The sequence below is a fragment of the Sceloporus occidentalis genome, unplaced genomic scaffold (assembly GCF_023333645.1).
Source record: "Sceloporus occidentalis isolate IW3139 unplaced genomic scaffold, rSceOcc1.0.p SCAF_1, whole genome shotgun sequence".
Classification (NCBI taxonomy): domain Eukaryota; kingdom Metazoa; phylum Chordata; class Lepidosauria; order Squamata; family Phrynosomatidae; genus Sceloporus; species Sceloporus occidentalis.
Genome location: NW_028316981.1, coordinates 232743897 through 232770701, shown reverse-complemented (window position 1 = coordinate 232770701; position 26805 = coordinate 232743897). Strand labels below are relative to the sequence as shown.

General features: G+C 38.3%; 1 protein-coding gene across 2 annotated transcripts in view; it reads left to right on the top strand.

Moving 5' to 3' along the window:
- UHRF2 (ubiquitin like with PHD and ring finger domains 2) overlaps positions 1 to 26805 on the top strand; it is a 63821-nt gene that overhangs the window by 28208 nt on the left and 8808 nt on the right. Inside the window, exons 4-13 of one of the 2 annotated variants that reach the window (XM_089489913.1) lie at positions 2432 to 2650; positions 6804 to 6913; positions 11293 to 11479; positions 12316 to 12439; positions 12947 to 13054; positions 13596 to 13700; positions 20319 to 20425; positions 23356 to 23518; positions 25487 to 25624; positions 26287 to 26410. In XM_089489913.1, the coding sequence (XP_089346039.1) occupies positions 2432 to 2650; positions 6804 to 6913; positions 11293 to 11479; positions 12316 to 12439; positions 12947 to 13054; positions 13596 to 13700; positions 20319 to 20425; positions 23356 to 23518; positions 25487 to 25624; positions 26287 to 26410 (1385 nt within the window). The remainder of the gene's footprint in view (positions 1 to 2431; positions 2651 to 6803; positions 6914 to 11292; positions 11480 to 12315; positions 12440 to 12946; positions 13055 to 13595; positions 13701 to 20318; positions 20426 to 23355; positions 23519 to 25486; positions 25625 to 26286; positions 26411 to 26805) is intronic. The other variant, XM_089489924.1, reaches the window with a different exon arrangement.

Below are 26805 nucleotides of genomic sequence, written 5' to 3'. Positions count from 1 at the left end.
TTTTAAATTAGTCATGTTATGTTATGTAATTCACCTCCCTTGCAATAACTTGAAGAATAGCCAGCCAGGAAGTTGGTCAATCAGTTGTTCAGGAAGTAGATCCATGATGATGTCTGTGTGGTGCAATATTCAAACAGCAGCGCAGCGTGCGGATGTCATTGCACGCGAGTGCACCAATGGCATCCCGCGCACAGCCTAAAAAGAACCCGCTGGGAGTGGGTTCTTTTTAAGCTTCCTGGAGGCTGTGGCGTTTGGTTGCTGCAGTCTCCATCTGGGGCAGAAAGTGTTGCCAGCCCTTTCTGCCAATCTGTCTAGCCCCTGAACCCACAATCTGGGTGTATATTGGTTTTTACATGTGTTTACCACATGTAGATATCTTGCAGTCTCTGAAGTGAGAATCAAGTCTATGTTCTATTACTCGTTCTGTAATAAATGATGTGGAAAAGTATCCTCTCAGTTGGACCTATATCTTTCAGAATCTGACTGTTTTCTCTGTACATTAATATCAGGTTGCTTGGCTTCCCAACTGCTCTGCTTTTACACATATTTTACTTTTCAAACTGAAGCTGTTGTTATTGTTGTTATGTGACTTCAAGTAAGGTTTGACTTACAGAGACCTTAATACAAACCTGTCAATGGATTTTCTTGGCAAGACTTCTTTAGAGGGACTTTCCCATTGCGTTTCTCTGAGGCTGAGAGGCTGTGACTTTCCTAGAGTCACCTAATGGGTTTCCAGGGTTTTGAATTCTGGTTTCATGGAGCAGTGGTGCAACACTCAAAACTGCTACATTTCTCACTACACAATGCTGTTCTCTTTTCAGGTGTTGAAGCATTTACTTCGTTAAATAGTTTATGAAAATATTGTTTGTATTTTATTTATTTATATTTATAAAATGTAATAATTTATTACACTTGTGACCACATGAAAAAAGGTGAAATGCTTTTTTGAACAGCTCACAAATCCTAACTCCTTTCCCTTTTATAATGACAATTTTTATTACAAGTTTGATTAATAGTGTCAAACACAACTTTAATGAGATGCAGGATTTGCTTTCCTTAACTAATATTTGTTTAGTAATATGATTCTTTCCATAATGATAATTTAAATTTTTTATATTTTAATAAAAAATAATTTTAAAATGCAGGCAATTATAAACCTTGGTTCTGTTCTTCAAAATAGTTGAGATGGATTAGTACATGAAAATATGAGGAAGCTGTTTTAATATTTGGGAATTGGTACAGAATAATAATTCTCTGATCTGTGCTCTCAAAGCAAAGCACTTGTGATGTTTTATACATTGATTTGATTGTGGCTGTTGGGCTTAAACTTTGACTCCGGGTTTCAGATACCCTGAGCTTGTGAAGTCACTTGTAATAATTTGGTATTCCTTTATTGTGTTCTTTATCGGACATAGAGCAAAAGTGACAATGGAGGTCAAAATATGAGGAAATATGCCACAATGCTTCCTATGTATGGGTAGGATAATTGAGTGATAGGTAAGCTTTGTACTTGGGATAGGACTTTTCCATGCTACCTGTCAAGCTGCTTTTCAGAGTGTGAAGCAATGGGGTCTTGAAGAGATTTGTAAAGGGGGGGGGGGCATTTAAGGATTTAAAAATTTGAGGATAACTAAAATCTTCATACTAATCTGTAAATGTATTTTTTTCATTGAAACCCTTAATTGAAACCTTTGTTACCTCTTAGCTAGTTTTACTGTCATTACTTCTGTAAACTACAGTTTCAGTAAGATTGAAATGGAAGTTTAATTGAAGCTGTTAAAATTTTATTCCCAGATTTAAGATTACGTTGATCCTAATGTTTTCCCAGATTATGATTTTAAATAATACAGTTAATGGGAATCATCATTCTGTTTTTTTCAGGATCACATTGAAAAAGTCCAAAACTAATTTACAGAATCATAGGCCACAAGGGCCATCCAGTCCAGCCCCCTGCCATGTCTAATGTCCTATATAACTCTTAGATGTATAAGATCACTGTTCCAGACTCTGTTTTATGGGTTTAGCATCTGTGCAAAAGCATCCTTCATGCCATTTTCCAAAATGTTCTTTGTATTCCACTGTGTTTTCAGAAGCAGTTTCCCATACATCATAAACTCTACAAGTTGAAATCCTGAGCACTCTTATTAGCGAGAAAGTTCCATTGAATTTATTGGTACTTGCTTCAAGTAAATAATGTTAGGATTATATTTCTAGTTACTGTATGTGGCTCCTTGAATATGGCCCATGATAGTCTTTAAAATAAATCTGTCAAAATTATCAACCTAGATCCAATAAGAGCTTTATGTCAGATTTTTTTTTAAAATCCAAATTGTTATTTCCAGTGAGTCAGAATGAAAATTCTGTATTTGTTTACTTTGCTTTGTAATAGGTTACATGATCTCATAACCTTTTCCTTTTTTCTTCCTTCAAGATATCCGGAGAGTGGCATTGTAGAAATGGCTGTCCGTAACCTACGACCACGAGCAAGAACTATTTTGAAATGGAATGAGTTATGTGTGGGTGACGTGGTGATGGTTAACTACAATGTAGAGAGTCCAGAAGAGAGAGGATTCTGGTTTGATGCAGAAATTACCTCTTTGAGGGAAATTTCAAGGACTAACAAAGAAGTTTATGCCAAAATTATGCTGGGGTAAGAATTTATTAATTTTTCAGCCCATCTACAAAGGAACAAAACAAAACAAACAAAAAGCACAACGACACTTAATGATTTCACTTTTCAGCTGTAACATCTCCATGTATTTTTTCATTCCTACCTATTTTCAGATGCCAGAATTGCCATCTTTATAACTGGTATTTTAAAATGTTCAAATAGATTATAATTGATTGTATTATCAGTGTGTAAGTTGGTTCCTGGTAGGAGACTAGGCTTCTCGTTTAATCATGGCATGGCAAGAAGGAAGGATGAAAAGCTAAAAAGATAATGCCTGTATGGTCATCCAGGCTGTCTCTATATGCTGTGGTTTCTTAAAACAGCATAGTAAGGATATTCCAGTGCTGTAGGGTAGAAGTGTGCAACTGTTGTCTTCCCAATGTAGTTGGATTCCCATAGTCCCTCACCACTGGCTAATCTGGTTAGGGAAAATGGGAGTTGCAATCCAGTAACATTTGGAGAGCCATAGTTGCCCACTCTCATTCTAATCTGTTCCTTTTGCATCTGACAGTTACTAGGTTTGCAACAAGCCACAATGGTATTTTGGCATGAAAAGACATAATTTTACCTAAACTTGTTATCTCTTACTTCACAGTTTAAATAATTAAAATTGATATTGTATCTGTCATGTCAAGGTCTTAAACCTCTTCTATTCCAAAGGTTTCTTCTTTGTTGTTGATCCTTCTGGCCTCAAATATTTCCTTGTTGACCTTGAGGAGGTTCCTTGACAGTAACTGTGGCAACCGCCAAATCAATTAGTTGCTTGTAGTGAGCATGCATCTAAATATGGATTTCTTGCCAAACGGTTTAAAATTGTTAATACTCTTGGCCATCTTAGATTTAAGATTATTTTCCTTTTCTAACTGCTACCTAGAATACTGAAAATGTTGTCCTATATTTAATGTTCTGAAATAATTTTGGTTGAATTTTGTCAACTGATGTTTGTAAGTGGGTATAGGGGTAGCATCCCAATTATCTTTTGTTAAATTTAGAGGCACTTGCCCTTTGGTTCAGTAGATTACTCAAAAATTAATTTGTATAGAGCTTACATTTATACTTAGACTATTTTAAAAAAAATGAAAATATTAAATGGAGAAAAGAATAAAAGTAGTATAGTTCAAAGTATGTATATGCACATGTATAAAATATTATTATTGCAGAGTGGATTTCTAACCTCCAAATTTCTGGTTTCAAGGGAGGTTAAGAACAGGAGGAATTTATGTTATGTTGTACTTGCGCATGACCAGTAATTTTGCTCTTCAAAGATACAGATTGCACAGAAAGGACATTTTATTCCTGTAAATTTTATCCCAAATGGAAGCCCTGGGTTTTTGGTTCTGTTTCTCTTTTGCATATCTGCCTTCCAGTAGTGTGAAAATGGGTTTAGGCATTGGATTGAACTCTGCAGGATTGAAGCCTGAAAAGAGAAGCTGCTTAGTCACACAAACATTGGCTGAAATTGTGATATTCAGTGTTCCCTTCAGGGTGGATGGATGCCTGCTAGAAATGAGTAGGTGTCCCTACCCATTTTCTCATCTTCACTTGAATAGTCCTTTTTTTTTCCCTGTAGGAAGACTTTATTTCAGAGAACTGGGGGAAATCATCACTTCCTTGGCTTTTCTTTCCCCTACTGTACTTATTCCAGCTGTGCTCATAATCCTGAGATAGGAAACATTTTGGCAGCTTTCTGTTACTGTGGTGGCAGAAGAAACTCTGATGAATATTGGTGAGCTGAAAACCAAGAAACTTACATAAAACCAAATGGGAGGGGTGAGAAGGGTGAACACATTCACAAAAGCATAACACTGAAAAGCAGCAGTGACAGATGTGGTGTAACAGATGTGGTGAAAACTCTTTCAGTTCAGTGTTTTGTTTTAATTTGAGCCAGCTATGGCTCCATCAAAGGGACTGGGATTTGTAGTTTGGTTAACTATAGAGAACTTTAGTGCTATAGTTCAAGAAATGGACTAGAACTGTATCAGATAATTCTAAGAACTGCATGTTCCCATGGAATGGAGTCATGGTAGTTAAAGTGATATCAAACTGATATAATTGTATAGAAGCCACTAGACTTTGGGCATATATGTTAAGATAGATGGGAGAGGGAGCAATAAGCACTCTTCCTTCTTCTGTCTGCCAAATGCACTGTCCATGTACCATGTTTATGTGCAATAAGCGAAATGGGTAGTCATTGTAAAGACCAGGAGTCTCATATGCACAGCTTAAAAAAATAAATCTCTGTCTTGTTCTTACAAAGCATACAGCCCTCCACATTTGCTGGGGTTAGGAGGACAGGACCCTATGCAGAAAGTGGGAAAACCGCAAATAACTACCCTCCTCCCCATATTTAATGCAAACAAAAAGTACAATCTGTAGGTTCAACCCACTATGGATGCCTTAGAAGACAGGGTTCCTTCGCAAGGTAGAAGTGGGCAGCTAGTGGGCTTTGCTGCTACTGATCTATACTATTTTTAATAGGGACTTGTCCATAGCCTCTCAGTCTTGTGAGGTTTCCAGTCCCTGTTTAAAATGGTGTAGGGCAGCAGCAGAGATGGCAGTAAGCAATCTATATATAATCAAATCTGCAAGAGTCAAACTGACAAATGTAGAAGGCCAGCTGTACCATCTTGTGGACAGTGTGACCCTGCTTAACTCCTACCACAATATAACATATCTGATAATTGGCTGAACTGAACTGGATGTTATGCAAAACTTGTTCAGTATTATGAAATTTATTACTCAGGATTTTGAATATATACATTACAATCCTGGCCAAAGCTAAACCCATTGTAAGGGATGAAATAGATGGGCATCCAGGAGCGGCCAGAAGCTGCTCCCAGCCCGATAGCCTTGCGGCCATGAAAACACGCTGCATTCCCAAGGGTGCCTCTGGCTGCAGTCCCAAATGGACTGAGGCGAGGAGTGGATAAAAGCTGGCTTTGGGCTGCATTAGGCCTCTGGGTGCTCTGGGGATATGCATCATGTAAACGCCACACCCTCGGAGCAGCCAAAAGCAGCCCCCCTCTGGCTTTCTCTTTTGGACCATTGTCCTCTTAGATTTCAGTGAGAGCTTTATTGTTGTTTTGAACTCTCAAATCAATTTTGACTTGTGGTGAACCTATATGAATGAGAGACTTCCAAGAGGCCTTGTTATTAACAGTCCTCAGATCTTGCACATTTACCACTGGAGAATATTGTGCAGATATGTTCAATTTCTCCTTTGAAATTGCTGAGTGGGAAATTTTGCATTCTCCTCCATCCTTGTATTTTTTTTTCATCTGCATCTGACCATGGCTACTGAGTGCACCATCAGCACTGGGGTGGGTTTTTCTGTTTGTGACCCTCAGTCTGCAGATTGCTGGTACACCCATCTTGTTTCTCAGTCGTCTTGATTTGGCCCCAATTGATTAGTAATCACTTGAATTTGCTATTACAGGGTGTGATAAAATTGTTTAATCTTTAGTCCTGTTTATTTTTATGTTGGTTGTTAAATTTGTATGTATGCTAGTCATAAAAAATTATCAAGGAAAAGAATCCTTTAGCTTGATTGTGCCTGTACTGTTGCTTGGTCTCTTTTTTGCTGCAAGTATATCAGACTTCTTTTGTCAATTTGCCATTTACTATTTTCTTGTTTTTAGTGGTTTTACATTGCTGTTGATATCATTATGGGTGACTGCGGGTAATGTGTTCAGTGAAAAAAATACGGCATTGTAAACAGTAATTCAAAAATGTTTATGAAAATATCTAATTTATATTAGGTATTTATAATTTATTATTATAATTTATAACCGTCTAATTAAAAAGATTGTATGTACAGCGCTGTGTAAATTTACAGCGCTTTATAAAAAAGGTTAATAATAATAATAATGATAATAATATTCTTCACCTGCATGTATCATTTATTTTATTTTGCTCTAAAATTTCAGGACTGATGTTAAATGGTATTAAATGCTTTCAGAATTTCAGTCTGTAATATACTTTTTATTCCATTTCAGTTAGTATTTTTATAATTTATTTATACAGTAAAAACAAGCAGCAGTGGTTTGAGGTAACCTTCATTGGTATTTCATTAATCAACACTGCAAATGGAATTCAAGAAACTGAGCTAGATTCTTTTATTCTTTAATTTCAGGGGTCCAGAAGATGGTATAAATGACTGCAAACTTCTTTTTATAGAAGAAATATACAAGATTGAAAAGCCAGGAGCGTATCCTCTGACATTTGCAGATGGAGAGTTCAGAAGTAGGTATTTTATATTCCACAGTGTTGTAAAACTTCTTATTTATGAATGTTTTCAATGTATGCAATATAATGTATATTTTGTACATCTGTGTCTTTCATGGTGCTATGCTTTAAGCATTGTTATACAAATAATTAAGTAGTTTATGGAAATGTTTTTACATGGCTTGTGGTTTAATGTGTATATAATTATTTGTAAGGAAATTTACAGAACAACAAATCCCCCCCCCCCCCCCCATGTAGAGCAACATTCCATTATTTCCTTATCTCCAGATATTTGGATATTAACTCCCATAGGCCCCAACCTGCATCACCATTGATCAGTATAGAGGCTCCAGGTGTGGGTGGCTGCTATAGAGTGATGTAATGAAAAATGAACTTGTAATATTAGTTAATAATAATAATAATTTGTTTTGTTTATATACCGCTATTCCAAAGATCATAGCGGTGAACAGCAAGCAAGCTAATTAGCAAGTAAGCTAATTTGCCCCCAACAGTCTGGGTACTCATTTTAGCGACCTCGGAAGGATGCAAGCCTGAGTCGAGCTTGGGCCCTTTTGCTGGTCTTGAACTCGCAACCTTGTGGTTTTGAGTAAATGGCTGCAGTACAGGCATTTAACCACTGCGCCACCTCTACTCAGAGGGTATCTGAAAAATACTGGTCTCAGTTGATTATATTATTATTATTATTATTATTATTAACCTTTATTTATGAAGCGCTGTAAATTTACACAGCGCTGTACATGCAATCTTTTTAGTTAGACGGTTCCCTGCCCTCGGGCTTACAATCTAAAAAGACATGACACAGAAGGAGAAGGGAGTGGTGGAGGGAGAGGGTAAGAGGTCCAGCAGTTCCTCTCTACCTCCAAGGCCTGGACCAAGGCAGATGGACTGGAGGGAGGGCTTGGCTTCAAAATGGAAGGTTAATCTTCATCCACCTTACCTCCTACCTTACCTTGCCATGAAAGAAATTTAAGAATAAATAGTGCTTTACTATATTCAAAAATAGCTTTCAATTTTGGTTATTCAGCCAGTCTCCTTTGCTGAAACCTCAGATTCTTTGCAAACATATTAACAGCTAGACAATCGCATTTATTGATGTCTGATCATGGTTTAAAGATTTTGTAAATGAATACAAATAGGGAATTCATATTGTCTTATTTGACAGTGCTTCTCAAAGTAATGGTAATAGGCCAGTGCTGGTTCATGAGCTGCTGCAGGTGCCTTTCATATATCCTGGAAATAAGGAACCAGTCAAATACTGTAGTGGTCCCTGGCATGTTAGAAAAGAAATTTGTCAGTTTTCCACATCAAACAGCTCAGGATACACAGTTCTATGAATTAGATATTGACTCCAATCTTATTCAGCTTTTTAAGAAAAAAATAAATCACTTGTATGTGTTCAGCAGAGATAGGAAGTGAAGGAAGATGAGACACCAGCATCTTTTGGCTCCTCCTCACATTTTGCCTCCTAGAATGTTTTCCAGTCTAGCTGGTCAGTATAAAAAGCTTGTAAATTCGAGAACTAGAGTCATAATTTCTCTTTTTGCTTATTTCTTCCAATTCCATTATTTTTATATTATGAGTTTTTAAAATGGTGAATGTAGAAGTGTGATAATGGAAACGTCCTTCTCAAGATCTTCCCATTATCAGGGCCTTTACCCCAGATAACAAATTGGGATTAAATGTGGGAGGAAGTACATTTTTATGAGGTAGCATCACAAAAGTGATGAGATAGTAACTGTCCATTGAGATGGGCAGTTGGCAGAAGCAGAAACCTTCGAGATCATTCTGAGCCAAGGCTATAAAAAGCTGGGGAAGGACCACAAGGAGATGTTTTTAAACAACAAACCTTCTGGATCAGGGTCTCCATGGGAGGAGGCTGGTGGAGCCAGGCCATGGAGTCCAATCTTTCAGCTAGTCCCATGAACAAGGACTACAAATACCATCTCTTCTGTGAGTAGCATTAGGGAATGTATTAGCTAGCTGCATTAGGATCTTTTGATTCTTTCCTTGATTTGGCTGGAATGATCAACTCTGTAACTTGTAATCTCAAAATGTTCCTGGGAGAAGGCAACCTTACATAAGAGAGTGCCTTTGCTTTATTTCATCTGGTCACAAGGGTTGGGGGGTGGGGAGAAAATTCTCTGCAGGGTCAGAGACGGAAAGTAACTCCAAAGTAACTTCCTACTGAGTTACAAGAAAAAGCAGGGGGCAGTTCACTAGGTGGTGGCAGCTTAATTCAGTTAAGATAGTCTCTAGTGGTTCCATCCCCTATGAGTTAGAAGCAGGAGGGGGACTCAGACCATCACAATAGGAAAGGATTATTTATATTGATCTGCTTACATTGATTTAAAAAAACGTTTTGGGAACTTTTTTTGGATGAAGACTGAAGTGAAAAGAATTTACTGCAATAGCAACAAGATAAATGAAAACATAATTACAGTGGTGTTTATATTTCTCTTTGGGCAGTAATCATAATTTCATTTTAGTTCTTTTGTCTTGTTTTAAACAAAGGCAAACAATAAACAATAGGAAACCAAAAAGTGTAGTTGGAGACTTCAGCTTTCGGTTTCTTATAGAATGCTTCATGTTTAGGTTGGCTGAATAAAATGAGCAGAAATGATATACAGTGGTACCCTGGGATACGAATGCGCCGCCTTACGAAATTTCCGGGTTACGAAAAAAATCCATTGAAAAAAACATTTCCGGGTTACGAAGGTTATTTCGGGTTACGAACAAAAATTTGGTGCTTTTCAGCGCGATTTCACACGGAATCGCGGCTTTCGCTATTAGCGCCTATGGGCTTTTCGGCTAGCTAAAGTTTCCGGGTTACGAAAGCGGCGGCGGAACGAATTAATTTCGTAACCCGGGGTACCACTGTATATTTCAGAGTTCTTTAATATATTAAAGAGCTTGTCTGAATAAAAAGGTGTGAATCGACTAAATTTCCAAAAGTTCCACAAATTTATATATTTTTCTATTAAAAGAAGTTTGCAATCATAACTTCTTCCTAGCTGCTATTCCTAATTTTGAGGAGCCAGGAAGATGTTATAATTGCAAACTACTTTTAATAGAAATATATATATATATTTTTTCATTTTATTTAATTAAAACACGAATAACAAATAATGACACATAATAAACTAACAAGCATTTTACAAATAGACATTACATACATATACCTATACATATTATACATATTATCAGTAATTCTCTAAAGCTAAACACTTCCATCACTCCAGGAAGCCGATTGGTATCCCTCTTTTTTTAATTTATAGCAAATACTACCAAGAAAAAAGAAAAAAAATGTATTAGTGCATATATCCTTTACAATATCCGTATGGGGAAAAGAAATAAGAGTAAAGGGTAAAATCCATATAAAATTATAAAAATATATTTCCCCTTCAGTTATATCCATTCAATCATTTAAGCCAGAGAAGAGGAAAAAGATCCTATGTTTTAATCTCTTCATTGAATATTAATTATCCCTAATTACACTGTTTTCATTCCATCATATATATATATATATATATATATATATATATATATATATATAACGTGGTTCCTGTGAATGGCCCCATGGCTCAGACTAGACAGGGGTGGGCAGACATCTGGCTTGAGGGAACTGCTTCTTTTCTTTTTATCCATCAGCAAGAGCTTGATTCAAAATACTTGAACTTAAGAGTTAAATATTCTGAACCCAAGAGAATGCATTGTATTGCCTTAAAATCGTAACTTATGGTTCCTTGATTCTGTTATCTGTCTTCTACACTTAGATCCAGAAATAAACATTACAATCTTATTAAGACAAGACACAAAAGGAAAAGGGGATGGCAATGAGGGAGAGGGAGTCAGTCCAGCAAATACTGCTGCTTCTCTTTTTCTCAGTCAGGGCATTGGCAGTTGGGATGGAGGAGAGGGTCTCATTCTGCTTCTGGCCCAGGTATGGTGGAATTGTACCTGTTTCTTCTCTTCCTCCGAGGCCAGGGCAGTGGTAGTTGGGATGGAAGGGAGGCTCTTTCATCTGTTTCTGGGCCTAGGCATGATGGAACTGCCCCTGCTTCTTCTTTACCACCCAGGTGAGGGTGTGTGAACATATATATGTGTAATTCTAAAATGAGTTTTGCTTCTTTGCTTAAACAGATTTCTCACCTACAGATTAAACAGATTTTTCACCTAAGCTCATGAACTCTTGATATTTCCAAGGTGTAGTAGGTTGTGGAATAATTTATGAATGGGCTGAGCTTTCTATTTTGTGAAGTATGGCTTGATATTATGTATGCTTTGGTTTCTTTGTTTGTTTACTCACACTTATGCATAGTCATTTTAAAGCCCTTTCTTTAATATGGAAGATAAGTTTATCCCATTTTGCTTTGCAGGAAAGAGTGGTCCTGAATGCAAGCACTGCAGGGCTGACCCAGATAAAGAATGCCGATTTTGTTCCTGTTATTTGTGTGGGGGGAAACAAGATGCCCACATGCAACTTCTTTGCGATGAGTGTAATATGGCCTACCACATATACTGCCTGAATCCACCTTTGAGCAAGATACCAGAAGATGAAGACTGGTAAATAATGCAGCACAGATCTATAGTTCATGAGGTGTGAGATTGTAGAAAAAGCATAAAATTTCAGTTTTATAGAGCTAAAGAATTTACATTCCTGCTGACACTTAATATTGATAGATCTGTATTACTTTCCCTTTAGATAAATTAATTTTATATTCAAAGAACTGTTTGGTTCAAGTTCTTTTGTGTTCATTGAAAGAAGAAAATATGAAATTGTTAATATTTTACTCATGGAGGAATAATTTTCAGAAAGAATATTACTGCCAGTACTGTAACGGTTATTTCATACACAGTTACACCTTAGTGCCTAAATAGTTTTGATTTCCTCCTATAGACTAAGATCAGATACACAGAAGCAAATATCATTGATGAGTGCATAACAGAATAAATCAAATATCTTATGTTTTGTCTTTGCCCTCTGGAGATTCCTAGAGAAATTTGAATGGTACTGTTCATGATCATTTACAAAGTTTGGTAAATACTGTGTTATAATGTTTGCTGTGTGCTTCGAGCTTCCAGCAAGTGCAAAGACAAAGCAAACCACCACCATCTTCTAGGAAGAGAAGGTAGGGGAAGAAAGGACTTGCTTTTGCATTGCACAGAGAATCTTCCCAATCAGTTCTGAATTTAGAGCTCCAGAGTTGAGCAGAGGATTGCAGCTAACCTATCAAATGGGGAGGAGGGAGCATAGCCTTGTCAACAGAAAGTGGTTTGTTTGACCATCAAGGTCAATTTCTCAGTCTTGCACAAAATTTTGGAGACCATGTTACTTCTCTGCATATTTTCACCTTATTTTTCATGCTGTAGTTATTAATTTTAAAGCCTGTATCTTTTAGGTACTGCCCTTCCTGTAAAAATGATTCCGATGAAGTTGTAAAGGCTGGGGAAAAGCTAAAGCAAAGCAAAAAGAAGGCAAAGATGCCATCTGCATGTACAGACAGCCAACGAGATTGGGGCAAGGTAAAACATATTTGGAAAAAGATATTACTGTATGTTCTGTGTTGTGTTCTCCAAAACATGAGTTGTCAGGATACAACATAATGTGCACATCAGAAGCAAGGATGAGTAATTTTTTCCAGCCTTGGGGACAAATTATCCGCTCTGATAGCCTTTAGGGCTGGGTAAAAATACCATAAATAAATAAATAAAATTCAAAAAGGGTCTTAGGGGCCATATCCCAGCAGTGTATAGGAACGTGGCATGCTCTGGAGCCCAGATTAAAGTGAATTTTCTGGTGGCTCATGTTCCTGGGCTCAAAACACAGCTCAGGTTTTGTGCACCTGCTTCCTGGGTTACAGACTGTACTATGAATTTAAAGAAATATCAGCCAAGAGTGAGCTGAGTTTTTTTCTGATTAATTGATCAAATCATATTTTTTCCTGTAATTTAAAGAATTTTGGAAGCAAAACACCTTTCCTAAAGCATCCTATCATTTTGATTTATCAATTGTCTTTCTTATGTCTATAGGGTATGGCCTGTGTTGGCCGCACTAAGGAATGCACTATTGTTCCTTCCAATCACTATGGACCTATACCTGGAGTTCCAGTTGGAGCAACCTGGAAGTTCAGAGTGCAGGTGTGATATAGATACACTTTTTTTAACTATCTTAACATATATGTTTGTAGATTCAAATGATTTTTTTCTTTCTTCTGGAGTTATTTGCAGTAGTGGACAAGCCACAGAGGTTTAGTCAAAACTGTTTTCTATTCTTAAAACAGTTTGGATTTTGTTATTAATTTGGCATCAGTCATGTTTCTAAGATCCTAAGACACGTTAGGCCAGTGGATCATCATTCTGTATTGGGGAAAAATTCTCAGTTTCTTCTGCTGTTACATTTGGCTTATTTTGTGGCAGATCCATCAAGAAACAAATACAGTTGAACTTCTTGTGACAGTGATCTGACCGTAGAAATCCTTCAGTATCGAGTATTGTCCATGATGAGTTTTGAATTTACAATTCTTGAACTGCAGTCCCATGAAATATGGTGAAAACTTTTAAAACTGGCAAAATGCAAAAGCAGTTTTGTTACAGACTGTGGAAATCTGTTACTCAGAAAAGAAAAATGATCATCACCTTGTTGTTAGAACTGATTGTAAATAAAACATTCTTCTCCAAGGTGAGTGAAGCAGGTGTTCATAGACCTCATGTTGGTGGAATCCATGGGCGTAGTAATGATGGTGCTTACTCCCTTGTGCTGGCTGGAGGATTTGAAGATGAAGTAGTAAGTTTTTATCCTAATTATTTATGATCTCAGTAAAGGCTGTATGTAGATGTAACGGAAGAGTATTAATAGAACTGTTTAAAAATTTGGTGTATTTCTAGTTTATTTCTCTGTATGTAGGTAGGTTTTGTCACGTGGACATACTAGGAATCTAAATGGAATGGGGAGAATAGAGATAACTCACTTACAAGAAAGTATTATGGGCCTCAGAATAACCTTTCCTTATCACCTAGTCTCTTAAACCTAACTTTGCACGTGGGTGATGCATGCATTCTCTGACACTGGGGGATATTCTTGACAGCTGAGGTCAGCATGTACGCAGTAGCCCTGAGTGGAATAGGGGTCAAATTGTGTTGAGTAAGCACAATTTGGCTGATCCAAGGAACAGCACATCCCTCTCCCTGAAGAGTCACTTTAAGTGAATGGAGACTGAATCCTTAGTTTCCCCTTTGAAGTAACTCTAGTGATGGATGAGGAGATGAAGAACTGGACTTAAAGACAGTGCACCAATGTGCTACATTTATAACCTAGCCTTGGTATAAAGGGGGCCATTGATTGTCCCAAATTCTTCCTTGCATTGGGCCCTCAGCTCACTAGCAGCAAAGGGTTGGGAATTGTGTGGGCAGACAATTTGCTCCTTCCTTGATTCCTCTTCCTCACAAGTCCTTCCATCCTCTGTCCTGGAAATCGGAAGGGCAGGAGGGGCCTATACTTCTGTTAGTTATTTCTGTTTCCATAGATAGATTTAAATAGAGGCTGTAATTTACATAGAGAAAGTAACCATTTATTTTTTACACTTCCTCAGAAATTGGTGTTAGATTATGTAGTAAGACAGCAGAATGTTTTGGGAAGAAGTGTCCATTGAAGTCTTCACCAGTCTGCATATGTGAATATTGAAAGTGCCTGTAGTGACTCAGTTCAGATTTTTCTTCACAGTGCCTTTGACCAGAAATACAAAAACCAGTAAATCTATTTACACTTATATAAGAGCTTGCATAAGGACATTTGTTTCCAGTTGTATCCCCACACCAATAGAAGCCTCTTAGACTTTGTAGAGGATTCTATACATTGAAAGGGATTTTTTTTTTTGCAAATTCCTTTTTTATATGTGTATGCAGTCCCCTCAGTTACTTCCCACACAATTCAAAGGTCTTCCAAGTTACAACCCTCTGAGGCAAACTGAGAGACAGGATTGCAGAGGAAATGGGGAGATGGTGAAAATGATGTCCTCTTCCCACGTTGCTGCTGAGCTTGATCATAGAAACTTTTCCAGTAGACCACTCACATTTTTTGACACAACCTTTGTTCTAAAAGCATAATTTTTCTTTGAACAAAGTTTACTGATAGGCATATTAATGGTTTGATTATATTGTGAACATACCGCTATTTCTTTCCAGTATTTATTAATTTATCTTTATACTTGATCTTTCTTTTGTGGTGGAACTCAAAGTATTTCACTTGGGGTTGCTGGGGTATTTCCTGTTTAAGCACTGAACAGAACCAGGGTTTAGATTCAGCACCCTTGCTTGCTACAGCATAAATGTACTCTGAGATCCAGAGACATTTCTCATGGTAGACCTACACCTTTCTGAGACCTGTGGCTGGACTATACTATTGCTGCCTCCAGAATGAGGCTGACATGACTACTGACTGTTCCTCTATGCAAAGTACTTTTTCTCATGCAAGCAGAAAACTAGCATATTAGAGAACAGGTTACTCTTTGCTAGTTTTTTATATGGGGAGGTTTTGTGTAGAGAAACCTACAGTCATGTGAGCCTGTACCTGCTGTCTGGTGTGGTACAGGCTAGATATGGATTCTCTTCCATAAGAATTAGGTCTCAGCTGGGTACAGATTAGATCCTTGAGAAATGACACTGGAAGAATTCTACTTATTTTTTATAGGTATTGCTATATGTGACAGATTGTCTCAGATGATCTCAGTGTCTAGCACTGAGAAGCAGATGTTGAAAAACATTTGTAACTCATACATAGAGCAGCAAGCTGTTCTGCTATGTGATGAATCAAAATTTGTTCTTTCATTTCATGAATTTACCATGGTTTGTTTAGCCATAAACTGTTTTATACAATGAGAGTAATGTTTACTACCTCTTCTCCAGCTCTTTTACCATCAGGAGGAATTCTGAAACATGCTTAAGGTGAATGATAAAGCAGTAAGCTAAGTTGTTTTTAAACATCATTAGTAAAGAAAGTGAAATAACAGGCGTCCTCTGCTTTTCTACAGTCTGCTTTTCAGTGATTTGCTCTTTTGACAGTAACTAGAACTACTTGTCTCCTCCACTCCATCCATCCCACTTCTCTCAGAATATCACCCAATCAGAAGTATCCTCACAGAAAAAGGTGTGGACCATTATTATGAGCTTGTGCAGGCATACATAATTTGGAAGCTCCCCCCCCCCATACCATCTCCCCCCACGTCCATCTCTTACTCCTCCTGTTCTTCCATCCCATGTTTTCTAAATGTGTTCACTAGTTTCACAAGCTCATAGCTGCTTCACTACAACCCCAGATGTCTGAAAGATGTGGTTCCACATTTCAACGATTTCCAGTTTTTGAAAGTGCTCTGGTCTGTAACCTGTCGAATAAGCTGTGGACGCCTGTAAGCATTCTCAGTAGCATCAGAAAATAATGTCTTTAGTAACAGTACTTACTTAACTGTTACCACTGAAGGAGATTTCCTCAGAAACTGATTTTTTTTTTTAAAAAAAGGAAAATATTCTGAGAAAAATAGATGCTGAAACATCAGTTGTCATAGAATTGCAAAGGTGCATGGAATACCTTGGTAGCAGAAAGTGGCTCTTGAATCTGTTGGCTTCTTGTAGTGGTGAGTTTTATGTTAGGCTAGCCAGGGAGGTGTTTGCACTAGGTTAGTCCCTAGGTTAGTGTTAAGGATTGATCTAGAGTATTTTTTTTCTTACAGTGATATTTTCTTGCCAAGAATTTTACTATCTGCTTATGGTGTCTATAAATCAAAATTCACATTTTTGAAATCCCAAAACCTGAATACCAATACTGTCATTTTGTATTCATTATATACACAATATGTGCAGGAATAGGTATGTTTAACTAGTTCCAAAATATTTGCTAGTATTTGAAAAGTTTTTCAGTGAAGTGATTTGATAATAGATCTCAGATATCTCAAGCCAGGTATTTTTAGGGTCCTGTGACAAACAACTGTAGAATAATTGTTCATATGGAATGCAGGTACTGTATACACTCATCTATAAGTCTAAACAATTATGCCCAAAAATTGACCCCAAAATCCTAGATCGGCTTATTTATGGGGCGCTATGGTAATGTGATAGCAGCTCTTTCAGATTTCCCCATGCAGTTTCTTTTTGTCCTGAGCCCAAGCACCCCTCCATCCACCATCATCCAGAGGGAGAAGGGTAAGCCAACTCCATCAGGCCTTCCCTGAAAAAGGATCCCACCCCTCCATCCACCATCATCCAGAGGGGGAAGGGGAATCCAGCTCCATCCGGCCTTCCCTGAAAGAGGATCCCACCCCTTCATCCACCATCATCCAGAGATGGGGAAGGGGAATCCAGCTCCATCCAGCCTTCCCTGAAAGAGGATCCCACCCCTTCATCCACCATCATCCAGAGATGGGGAAGGTGAACCTATCCCGCCTGGAGGGAGTGAAATGGCAGGCCCAACGCCATCGGGCCTATCCTTAAGATATAGAGCCTTCCCTCCAGTCCATCTGCCTTGGTCCAGGCCTCAGAGGGAAAGATGAACTCCAGAACCTGATCCCCTTCCCCACAACCATTCCCTTCTCCTTTTATGTTTTGTCTTCTTAGATTGTAAGCCTGAGGGCAGGGAACTGTCTAATCAAAGATTGTATGTACAGTGCTGTGTAAATTTACAGCGCTATATAAATAAAGCTTAATAATAATAATAATAATAATAATAATAATAATTGATTGCTGTTTAACAGTCCCTCTCCCATCTGTGGACTTCATTGTCTTGGGAGTGAAGGCTGAAACACTGAAGCCTTGTATTGATTGCTGTTTCCCTCTTGCTGCTTGCATACACACACTGAAGGAGCCTCCAAATTTTACACTTGACCTATCCATGAAAATCCATAATTTTGGCACAAGAACCTGCTCTCGACTTATACATGAGGTCGACTTATAGTTAAGTATATACAGTATTCTGTCACTTACCCCTGGGAAAGGCATAATACTAGGTTTGTCATTAAGTGGGACTGAGGGATTGGGCAGAAGCTGTGGGAATATCTATTTCTTGTGCCTCAGCTTCTCTTTTCTTAGAAACCCTCTCAAATCACCTTAAGTTCTAAAGATAGTTTGTTAGCCCCAAGATGTTTCTGTTAACTAGGTTTAAAAGGTCTACAATCCCAAACCAAAGTAAAAATCCCCTAATACAGAGTTACAGAACAAGTTGATCAAGTCAATTTGGTGGCTTCTTCTCCAGCTTTTAATTCAAGCAAATGACCACATGAACACTGTGTCAGTACTGGACCTATACAGTTATAATATTTCCATTCTTTATCTTAATAATGATAACCTATTGCTTTTTTAAAATTTAGAAATCTTCTTTAAAAAAAGGGACTCCTTATTCTTATAAGCAATATTTCTTTAGGTAGTATTCTTCGTATTTGTATCCGTTGTAAGATGTCAGTGTTCGACATCTGTTTGCCCAAGAATAGAATCCTATTGGAAGGAATTTAATCTCAATTCAAACATTTATTCCAGATGACTAGAAAAACCTGCTGTATCTAGTTTGTCAAAAGCTCCTATTGCTGTAAGAGAGAGAGGGGTCAAGCAGACCAGCAGCTTGGAGCAACTTCTGGCCTCTCAAGCCCCAATCACTTCTCATTTGGTGCAAGATCATGGCAACCAGATGCCCCGGTCCTGAAGCTGGCCGCTGCCCTGCCAGCAAGGAGTGTTTTGGGGGGGTGGGGTTGCGCTTCTTTTGCTGGCAGCCCCGGGCTGCCTTAGGCAGCTGTAACACAGCTTCAACCTGATCTGGGGGCATGCATCATCTGTATGCTCTGCCCCCAGATCAGCCTGAAGCCAGCACTTTTGGTCCGCGTGTTTCAGGCCAGAGGGAGGGAAAGAAGTTTTGTGACATGTATTTCAATCATGAGTTATTATTGAATTATTGATGATGTGGTTGTAACATCAATATATACAATGCTATTAAAATAATTAATAGCTTTTATGCTTTCATTTGTTGGTAATAGAGCATTACTCTTCATTTGTATATGCTTAATAAGCTGTTAATCATTTTTTATTTTGAAAGACAAATCGGTAGATTGTTAGGGCTTACTATAGATTTGCTTAGTGCTGCCAGTAATATTTGAAATGGTGTTTACTGGCACAATTAATATCATTGTATTTATTTTTTAAATTTAGCCTGGGTTTTTTCTGTTGATATTTTTCTTTGTTCATAATAACTCATTATCTCATCACTTGGTTTTACTCTTTTACTACTAAAATTTTATCTAGAATGATAGATACAAAATTTGTTTAGCTTAAGAGTGATGCTTTTATACATTGATGGTTGCAGGGAGTTATCATTCCCATCGCCAGATGATGTGAACCCTTATAAAAGCTACAAATGTTAAGAAGCTGGTGGAATCTAAGGGAGGCTTTTTTTTGAAGACCAGTTATTGTATGTAGCACTAGTTTTGTGTCTGATTATATGAGTATGGCTGTATTTAGATGATTGTGCCCTTGGAAGAGAGAATGAGTTTATCCTGATGAGATGAAGGCCCTTAAAGCTTGGGACTTCGTTGGAATGTTGTCTTTGGGGCTAAAGAAGTTTCTCTACATATATTTGGGACATACGAGTCTTGTTTGCTATTGTTAGATTTCTTAAACTGTCAGGAAAGTTAGCAAACTGTAACTAAGGGTGAAGTTGAGTTGGGGGGGCTTCAAAATAAGCTAGACTAATGAAATTTTTAACAGGTTTTGATTCTGTCCTATTGATACTTGTCCTGAAGAGTAACTGAATGTGTTAAATTGTATTATAATATATCATAATTATTTGTAGAACATAGTTGCCCTTGTAAAATAAATAAAACTAGCCATGGCAAACAATTTAGAGAGTAATACCCCTACCAGTGTAACTGTTCACTCTCTGCTGCAAAAAAACCCCATAAGGACTAAGAGAGCAATCCTAACTCCCTGATGTTGATGGTACATTTGGTGGCTTTGAATGTAAAAATTAACTGGGCCTGATGAAATCCCTCCCTCTCCTTATGCCTCTCCTGCATAATGTGAGCTGACAGGGCTTCAAATGTGGTGAGATGCTTGCCAAAAAGCCCCATTTAGGATTGCTTTGTGAATAACCTGTTCTCCTAAGAAGCTTTTTAGGAAAGTCAGTACTTTTATGTGTGACGTATTTGTTCGAGAGATGACACACATGTAGGCATTGTACAATCACACACACACATGTGCACTCACTAACATACATGAACCAAAACAGCTTTGACGCCAGCAGATGAAGTGCTGGTATAATTTTCTATGCAGTACCATTATTAAATAGGTCAGGTATTTTACCAATATGTTTAACCTCTTGCAATCCTGAATTCTTAGTATGGCATTTTAAAGAATAATTAATCTTCTCATATAGGATCGAGGGGATGAATTTACTTACACTGGGAGTGGAGGAAGAGATCTTTCTGGCAATAAAAGGATTGGAGAACACTCATTTGATCAAACTCTAACACACATGAACAGGTAGGCTTTGCTAATTTATTTTATGGAAAGGCAGAAGCATTCAGCAGAGCCAGGATTTCATCCATTCATTCCTTGAATAAGAAGCCAGCGTTTAGAAACATTATACTTGCAGGCTTTGGAAAATTTGGTGTGATAATAACTGTAGCAGTTCTTTTTTAAAATTTAATTTCAAGTACAGAAACCTGAAAATAAAAAAGAGAAAAGCACTAGGGAAAATATATGAGGGGAATGTAATAATAATAATATAGTTTATTTGTATCCCGCTTTTCCAAAACCTGATCAAAGCGGCGACCTGATCAAAGCAGCATATATTATATATATATAGTATAGTATATAATCAAGGGTTTAGTCATATACATGAATAAAAGCTAATCATATGTCCAGAAAAATATCTGCTTGCATTTAGAGTCTGGAAGATACACTGTAATGCCTAGATAGAGCGGGAAGATTATCTAATCAGTAAATGGTGAATAATAAATGCTGTCTGTCTGTCCTTGAACTGCAAGTTTGCTAAAGTAAGGGTTTGTAGGATCCAACTACATTGTCCATTAGGTATGTTCCAAATTCCAAGAATATAATTCCAAACTACATTGTTGTTATGCGCTTTCCAGTCATTTCAAACGTATGGTGATCCTAAGGCCAAGTGGGCATTTGAACTCTGTCCTCCAGAGTCGTAGTCCAGTACTCAGACTGGAGGAGGTTTTGCTCCACTTGCTTCATTGGGTTCGCTTTGCATGGTGGCACATTTTCTTTACATATCATTGAGCATGAATAGAAGTTTCCTTCAGACATCTCTGCTTAATGCAGAGTGGCAATAGAATGAATAATTGCTAATTCATAGCAATACTGAACTGAAGCCTGTGTGCACAGCCCTATCTGAGTCCTCCTTTCTAGCCTTCACATGATCTTTCTAAGAACTGAAGAAAGCTAAGTTGATTTGGTGTTCTAGGTACCCATTCCAGATCAGATTTCATGGTAGGTAGGTTATGCTGGAAATCAATGGGGTCCTTAAATACCTACTCATAAAGCAAAGAAACTCAAAGAACATTTGACATGATTTCAGGAATTCTGCCATTAGATACCTTATACTGCCACATAGTGTGTTTGAAAAATTGGGCAACTATTTGTCCCCTAGCATTGCAGATCTCTTACAAATTTCCATGGGACATAACCAAGCCCTTTTGCACTTCCCCTAGGTCCAAGGCTGGCTCTAGTTGTGGAAAATATTACAGTGTACACAGTGTTACCTCCAATGAGATGCTCTAAATAGTGGCTCATTTTGGACTTAACAGTCTATTGTTTATCATTATGAGAATGAGCAGTAGCAAACCTTGGACTCATACACTGAGTGTGATCCTTCTTCATATACAAGCAACTAAATGAAAAGCTTCCACTTTTAATTTCTGGTGAAGCATAGACTGAGAGCCAGTGTAAAGCTCTGCCAGAATAGGTACAAAGGAGATTGGAGAGCAGCTCCCACCACCTGGACGCCATCCCATACTCAACCACAATCAACCAGAACCGGGTGGGCCGGGACAAGAAATAGACCTTCCTGCTCTGCTTTGACGACCACAACCCAACTGTGTTCCATGAGAATACCTTTTCCCATCTTCAGAGTGGCAGCTTAGTAGTGGCAGAGCATGCCCTTATGGACAATCACTGTCTGTTTGGGTTGGGTGACTGAAACTATGAACCTCCACTGTCTCAGCTGCCATTGTGCAGCCAGCAGAAAGGTCGCACTGTCTCTATCCAGACTGGCGCTTTGCGCCTGCCTGGATGCCTGCTAAGGTTGCCTCAGGGCGTCTTTTACAGACGCCCCGCAACCCTAACACGTAGCTGCGGTGGCATAATGGTGGCGCCGCCATTATGACGTCATGACCACGCTGCGTCCAAATGACGCGGGCGTGACGTGTTTGTGCTGCGTCAGGCTGCTTGTGGCAGCCTAATAGCGGCCCTGGAAGGAGCTCCAAAATGGAGCTCCTTCCTGGGGGGGGCACCTCGTTCCCACGGCAACTAGATTGCCACAGGAATGGCGCCAGGAGGAAAGGGGCCGAGTGGCCCCTTTCTCTCCTGGCTGCGGCTCCCAGGGTGTCCTGGGGCATGAAGCCCCAAGGACACCCCTTTTCGGGATCAGGGAGAAGTGGCATTTTGCTGCATCTCCCTTATCCTGAAAAGCGCCAGATTGTGGCCTCTGGGCTGCTGCTGTGGCTGCCCTGGCCCCAATACGTGTCGCAAAAGGGCGGCAGCAGGTCGCCCCAAATGGGTGGTCTGTATCCCGCCTTAGATTGGCATAACTCCCAATTACACTAACACAAACAATTCTTTTAGTGTTGTGCAAGGAGATATAGGAGTTATGGGAGTTATCCAATACCTCCTTACACAATGCTAAAAAAAAGTTGTGTTGATGTAATTGGGAGCTATGCCAACCTAAGTCATTAAGGCCCAAAACACACTGCAGAAATAATCACTTTAACTGCGCTGGCTCAATGCTAGGGAATTCTAGGAACTGTAGTTTTGCGAGACATCCAGCCTTCTCTGTCAGAGAGCTCTGGTGCCACAGTAAACTACAATTCCCAGGATTCCTTAGCACTGAACCAGGGTAGTTAAAGTGATCTTGTACTGGATTATTTCTGCAGTGTGTTTTGGACCTAAGAGGATTCTGGTCATTGTTTGTTTGAATGCAGCAAACTGGTTTGTATATGAAGAAGGAGCAGAAGGCCTATATGAGCCCAAGACAGAGGGTTGCTTATTTTAATAACAAACCATGGTGGTTATGTATGAATTGAACTAATAGTTTTTGACTTGATGGTTGACTAAAATGCAGTATGTGTGGAAAGTAAAATTGATTTAGCTAGGCATGAGAAGATAATTCCCACTAGTACTTTAGAAAACATTCTGTCACATGAAGTCTTCAAAAACATATTTTTCAGGGCACTGGCCCTAAATTGTGATGCCCCACTGGATGATAAAATCGGAGCTGAGTCTAAAAACTGGAGAGCTGGAAAGCCCGTGCGAGTGGTTCGGAGCTCAAAGGGTCGAAGAATCAGCAAATACGCACCTGAAGAAGGCAATAGATATGATGGGATTTACAAGGTGCATATTTTCCTGCTATATCCTTCCTTTCATTGAAAGCTACCAGTAGCAAAAATGTGGCATATTTTATTGGAAATTATTTTGAGTCCATAGTAGTATAAGTGGAAGGCTGCTTTTACAACAGAGCTTTCCCACTTACTCCTTGGTGCTACAGCTGCCCAGTTTCTCCCTACCGGATTGTGGTGTGAAGCAGAGAGAACTGGGTGAAAATTGTGTGGAGACATCAGACCTTACATGAGCAGAAATCCCTCTGTGTTATTTTTCTATTTTTCTAGCTAAAATCCACCATGTCACCACCTGTAGTACTCAGCAGGGACCTCTCATCATTTGAGGATTTTCAGGGAGTGTGGAGGCTGCTTTGAAGAAAAGGTGGAAAAATCCTCCTTATGTAAACAGTCTTTATAAAAGACTATGCAGTTTGGGCCCATTATTAGTTGTATTTCTTTTATTAAAACATTATTATTATTATTATTATTATTATTATTATTATTATTATTATTATTATTGTTGGACATCAGTTATCTTACACTAGTAGTCACTAAATATGGAAATAGTCTTTGGATTTTCAACTTTAGCATGATTTATCTGAAGAGGAGAAAAGTTGCCATCAAAAAACTTAACTATTATAGCAGTTGACAGTAAAGAATAACAAGGGAGGGAAAGAAGATTCTTTTTATAAAAAAAAGAGTTCAAAGTTGAATTACTATTTGAAATGTGAAGTTGTTGAGTTCTCATTCATGGGTTGTTTTTCTGAAAGGAAGCTCAAAAGATAAGACTTGTATTTTTATCCTACTGCTGTAATGTTTAGGATAATTTGAAATACATCACCTAGAACTGGTATGCATCAGAATTAATTCCATGGTTTTTGGATATGTGGATGTGACAGGTACTTTTGACAAAGACAGTTACACAATAAATTAAATACATAAGGATTACATTTTCTTGCTGTCAGTTCACATATTTTTATTTTTCTTACCGTAAGATACTAACAAATGTTTATGGATTCATGGTCCACTGTTTGTTGAACACATGAGCATTGGACAGAGAGGCTATGCAGTTCTTCTTACATTAATATTTACAAAAGATAGCAGCTTACATTTGAAATTCATGGGGCACTTCTGTGACCTTCCTGTCTGTAGCAGTTTTCCATGGAACTTGTAAAGCTGCTCCCAAATGTTGGGGGATCATGAAGAACAACTTTCTGGGCAGAGCAAGGAACTGCAGTCAAAAACTGAGAAAACCCTGGTTTATGCATCCAGTGCTTCAGGCGGCTGTCATCATCTACAGATACCTTTACTTTGTCATAGATCAACATTAAAAGACGTGGAGGCGACTAGAGGAAACAAAATAATTTTCTCTGATTTCCTAATGTTGACCCCCCCCCCCCCCCCGTTTTCACTGTTTTTGCCTACTCTTAATAAAGTGGCAAAACCAAAAAGCTCCCTTCCTTAACTTTATTTGTTACAACAACAAAAATTGGAAAATGAATTCCATTTGTAACTGTGGTTGAAATAAATTGTACTTTTAATGAACCAAATAATGTTAATTATTTTTTTCCAAATAGCCCCCCCCCCCCCCCAAGTCACCAAAATCAATCTGTTTTTGCCCTATTTCTGAAAGATTTACATCAATATCTTTTGGAAACCATATTTTTAGTAAGTCTGCTTTATTCTTCCTTACCCGCAAGGCAGCTTTAACTCACAAAGTTATGAGCTATTTGCATAAATATTAGGCGTATTTTAACTTTCCAGAGCAGTTGCTTAGGAAGTCAAGAAAAATGAGATAATGTCAAAATCAATCCCCTTTCAATATTACCTGAACTGCTTTTCATATAGCACAGATTTAAAATGAATGGACATCTATATAAAAGCGAAAGTTATTTGGAAAGTTGACTATGATAGAATTAACTGAATGGACTTTGAGATTATGGAAAGTAACACACAAATTATAAAAATATTTGTAATTTAGGTGGTGAAATACTGGCCTGAAATCGGAAAATGTGGATTCTTAGTTTGGCGCTATCTTCTACGAAGAGATGATGCTGAACCTGCACCTTGGACTCCAGAAGGAATTGAAAGGTCAAAGAAATTGGGCTTAAGTTTACAGGTTAGGACTTTAAAGGTGCCATACTTTTTAGACGTTTTATTGAAACATAACCATTATCATCACAACAATGGCAGATTCTGTGCCTGACTGAAAATCTTTTGTAGTGTGATTGTTATGATCACTATTAAAATAATTGGATGAATAGATAAAACAAGATGCTCCCTTCCTTAATCTTCATTGAAAATATCTTAGAAGCCCCTGATAGAGTAGTACTGTATGTGATCAACTGCATAGCATTGATTTCATCTCTTAACATTTTCCTCAATAAATTACAGAAACGCAGAATAACAGGAACAATCCCCAATCCACACTAGGCTTTAAAAACTAAATCATTCCCTGGCACACACACACACCCCAGTCTACCAGTCTGTTTGCTGTCCCTAGGTAGAAACAGAGGAACAAGGTTCAGTTTGCGCCTCAAGCCACTGATGACATTCTGTGAATCGGTGGCTTTCTCTCTTTATTTTCACCCTCTAGGACTGCAGTCCTCTTTAATACTCTTCCATATCATTTGTCCTAAATTTCCTAATAAGTTGTTTTAGAAATACCTTCATGTTTATGTACTTTGTTTCATTTTAAATGTACTTTCAATTACAACATCTTTATTTTTATATAAACACTATTTAAAAATGCTTCTCAGATGTGATGTTTTTATGTTGTAGTACCCAGAAGGCTATTTGGAAGCCATGGCTAGTAAAGAAAAGAAGGATAAAGTTAAAAAACAACCTATGAAACAGGAGACAACAGAACAGAGCAACGGAAACCAGAAAAGACCAATTGATGATGGTATGGCTGCTGGGGATCTTTGAGTTGTGAAATGTAGAAGTCATAAGGGCCTTTGCCCTAGAAGCATTTCTCTGGACCCCATGTGAACTTCTATGGCGCATGCATGCACGTGCGTGCGCGCGCGCACACACACACACAGTCTACCAATTGCATTATCTGCTATCTTCTTATCTGTAAGCCAAGCAGCTTAATGAGTACAGTTCAGAATGGGAGGGCATATAGAAGCTGTTGTGTTGGTCTTCCCAAAGAGTGATCATGTTGTCAACAAAAGTATCAGCCTTGCTAGGTGAATGGCTTACAGGATCCATTAGCCATACAGTTTGACTAAACTAACTGGGATATATCCCTCAAGAGGGAAAGAGTTACACAGGCAGTCTAAACCTCACAAGAAAGTC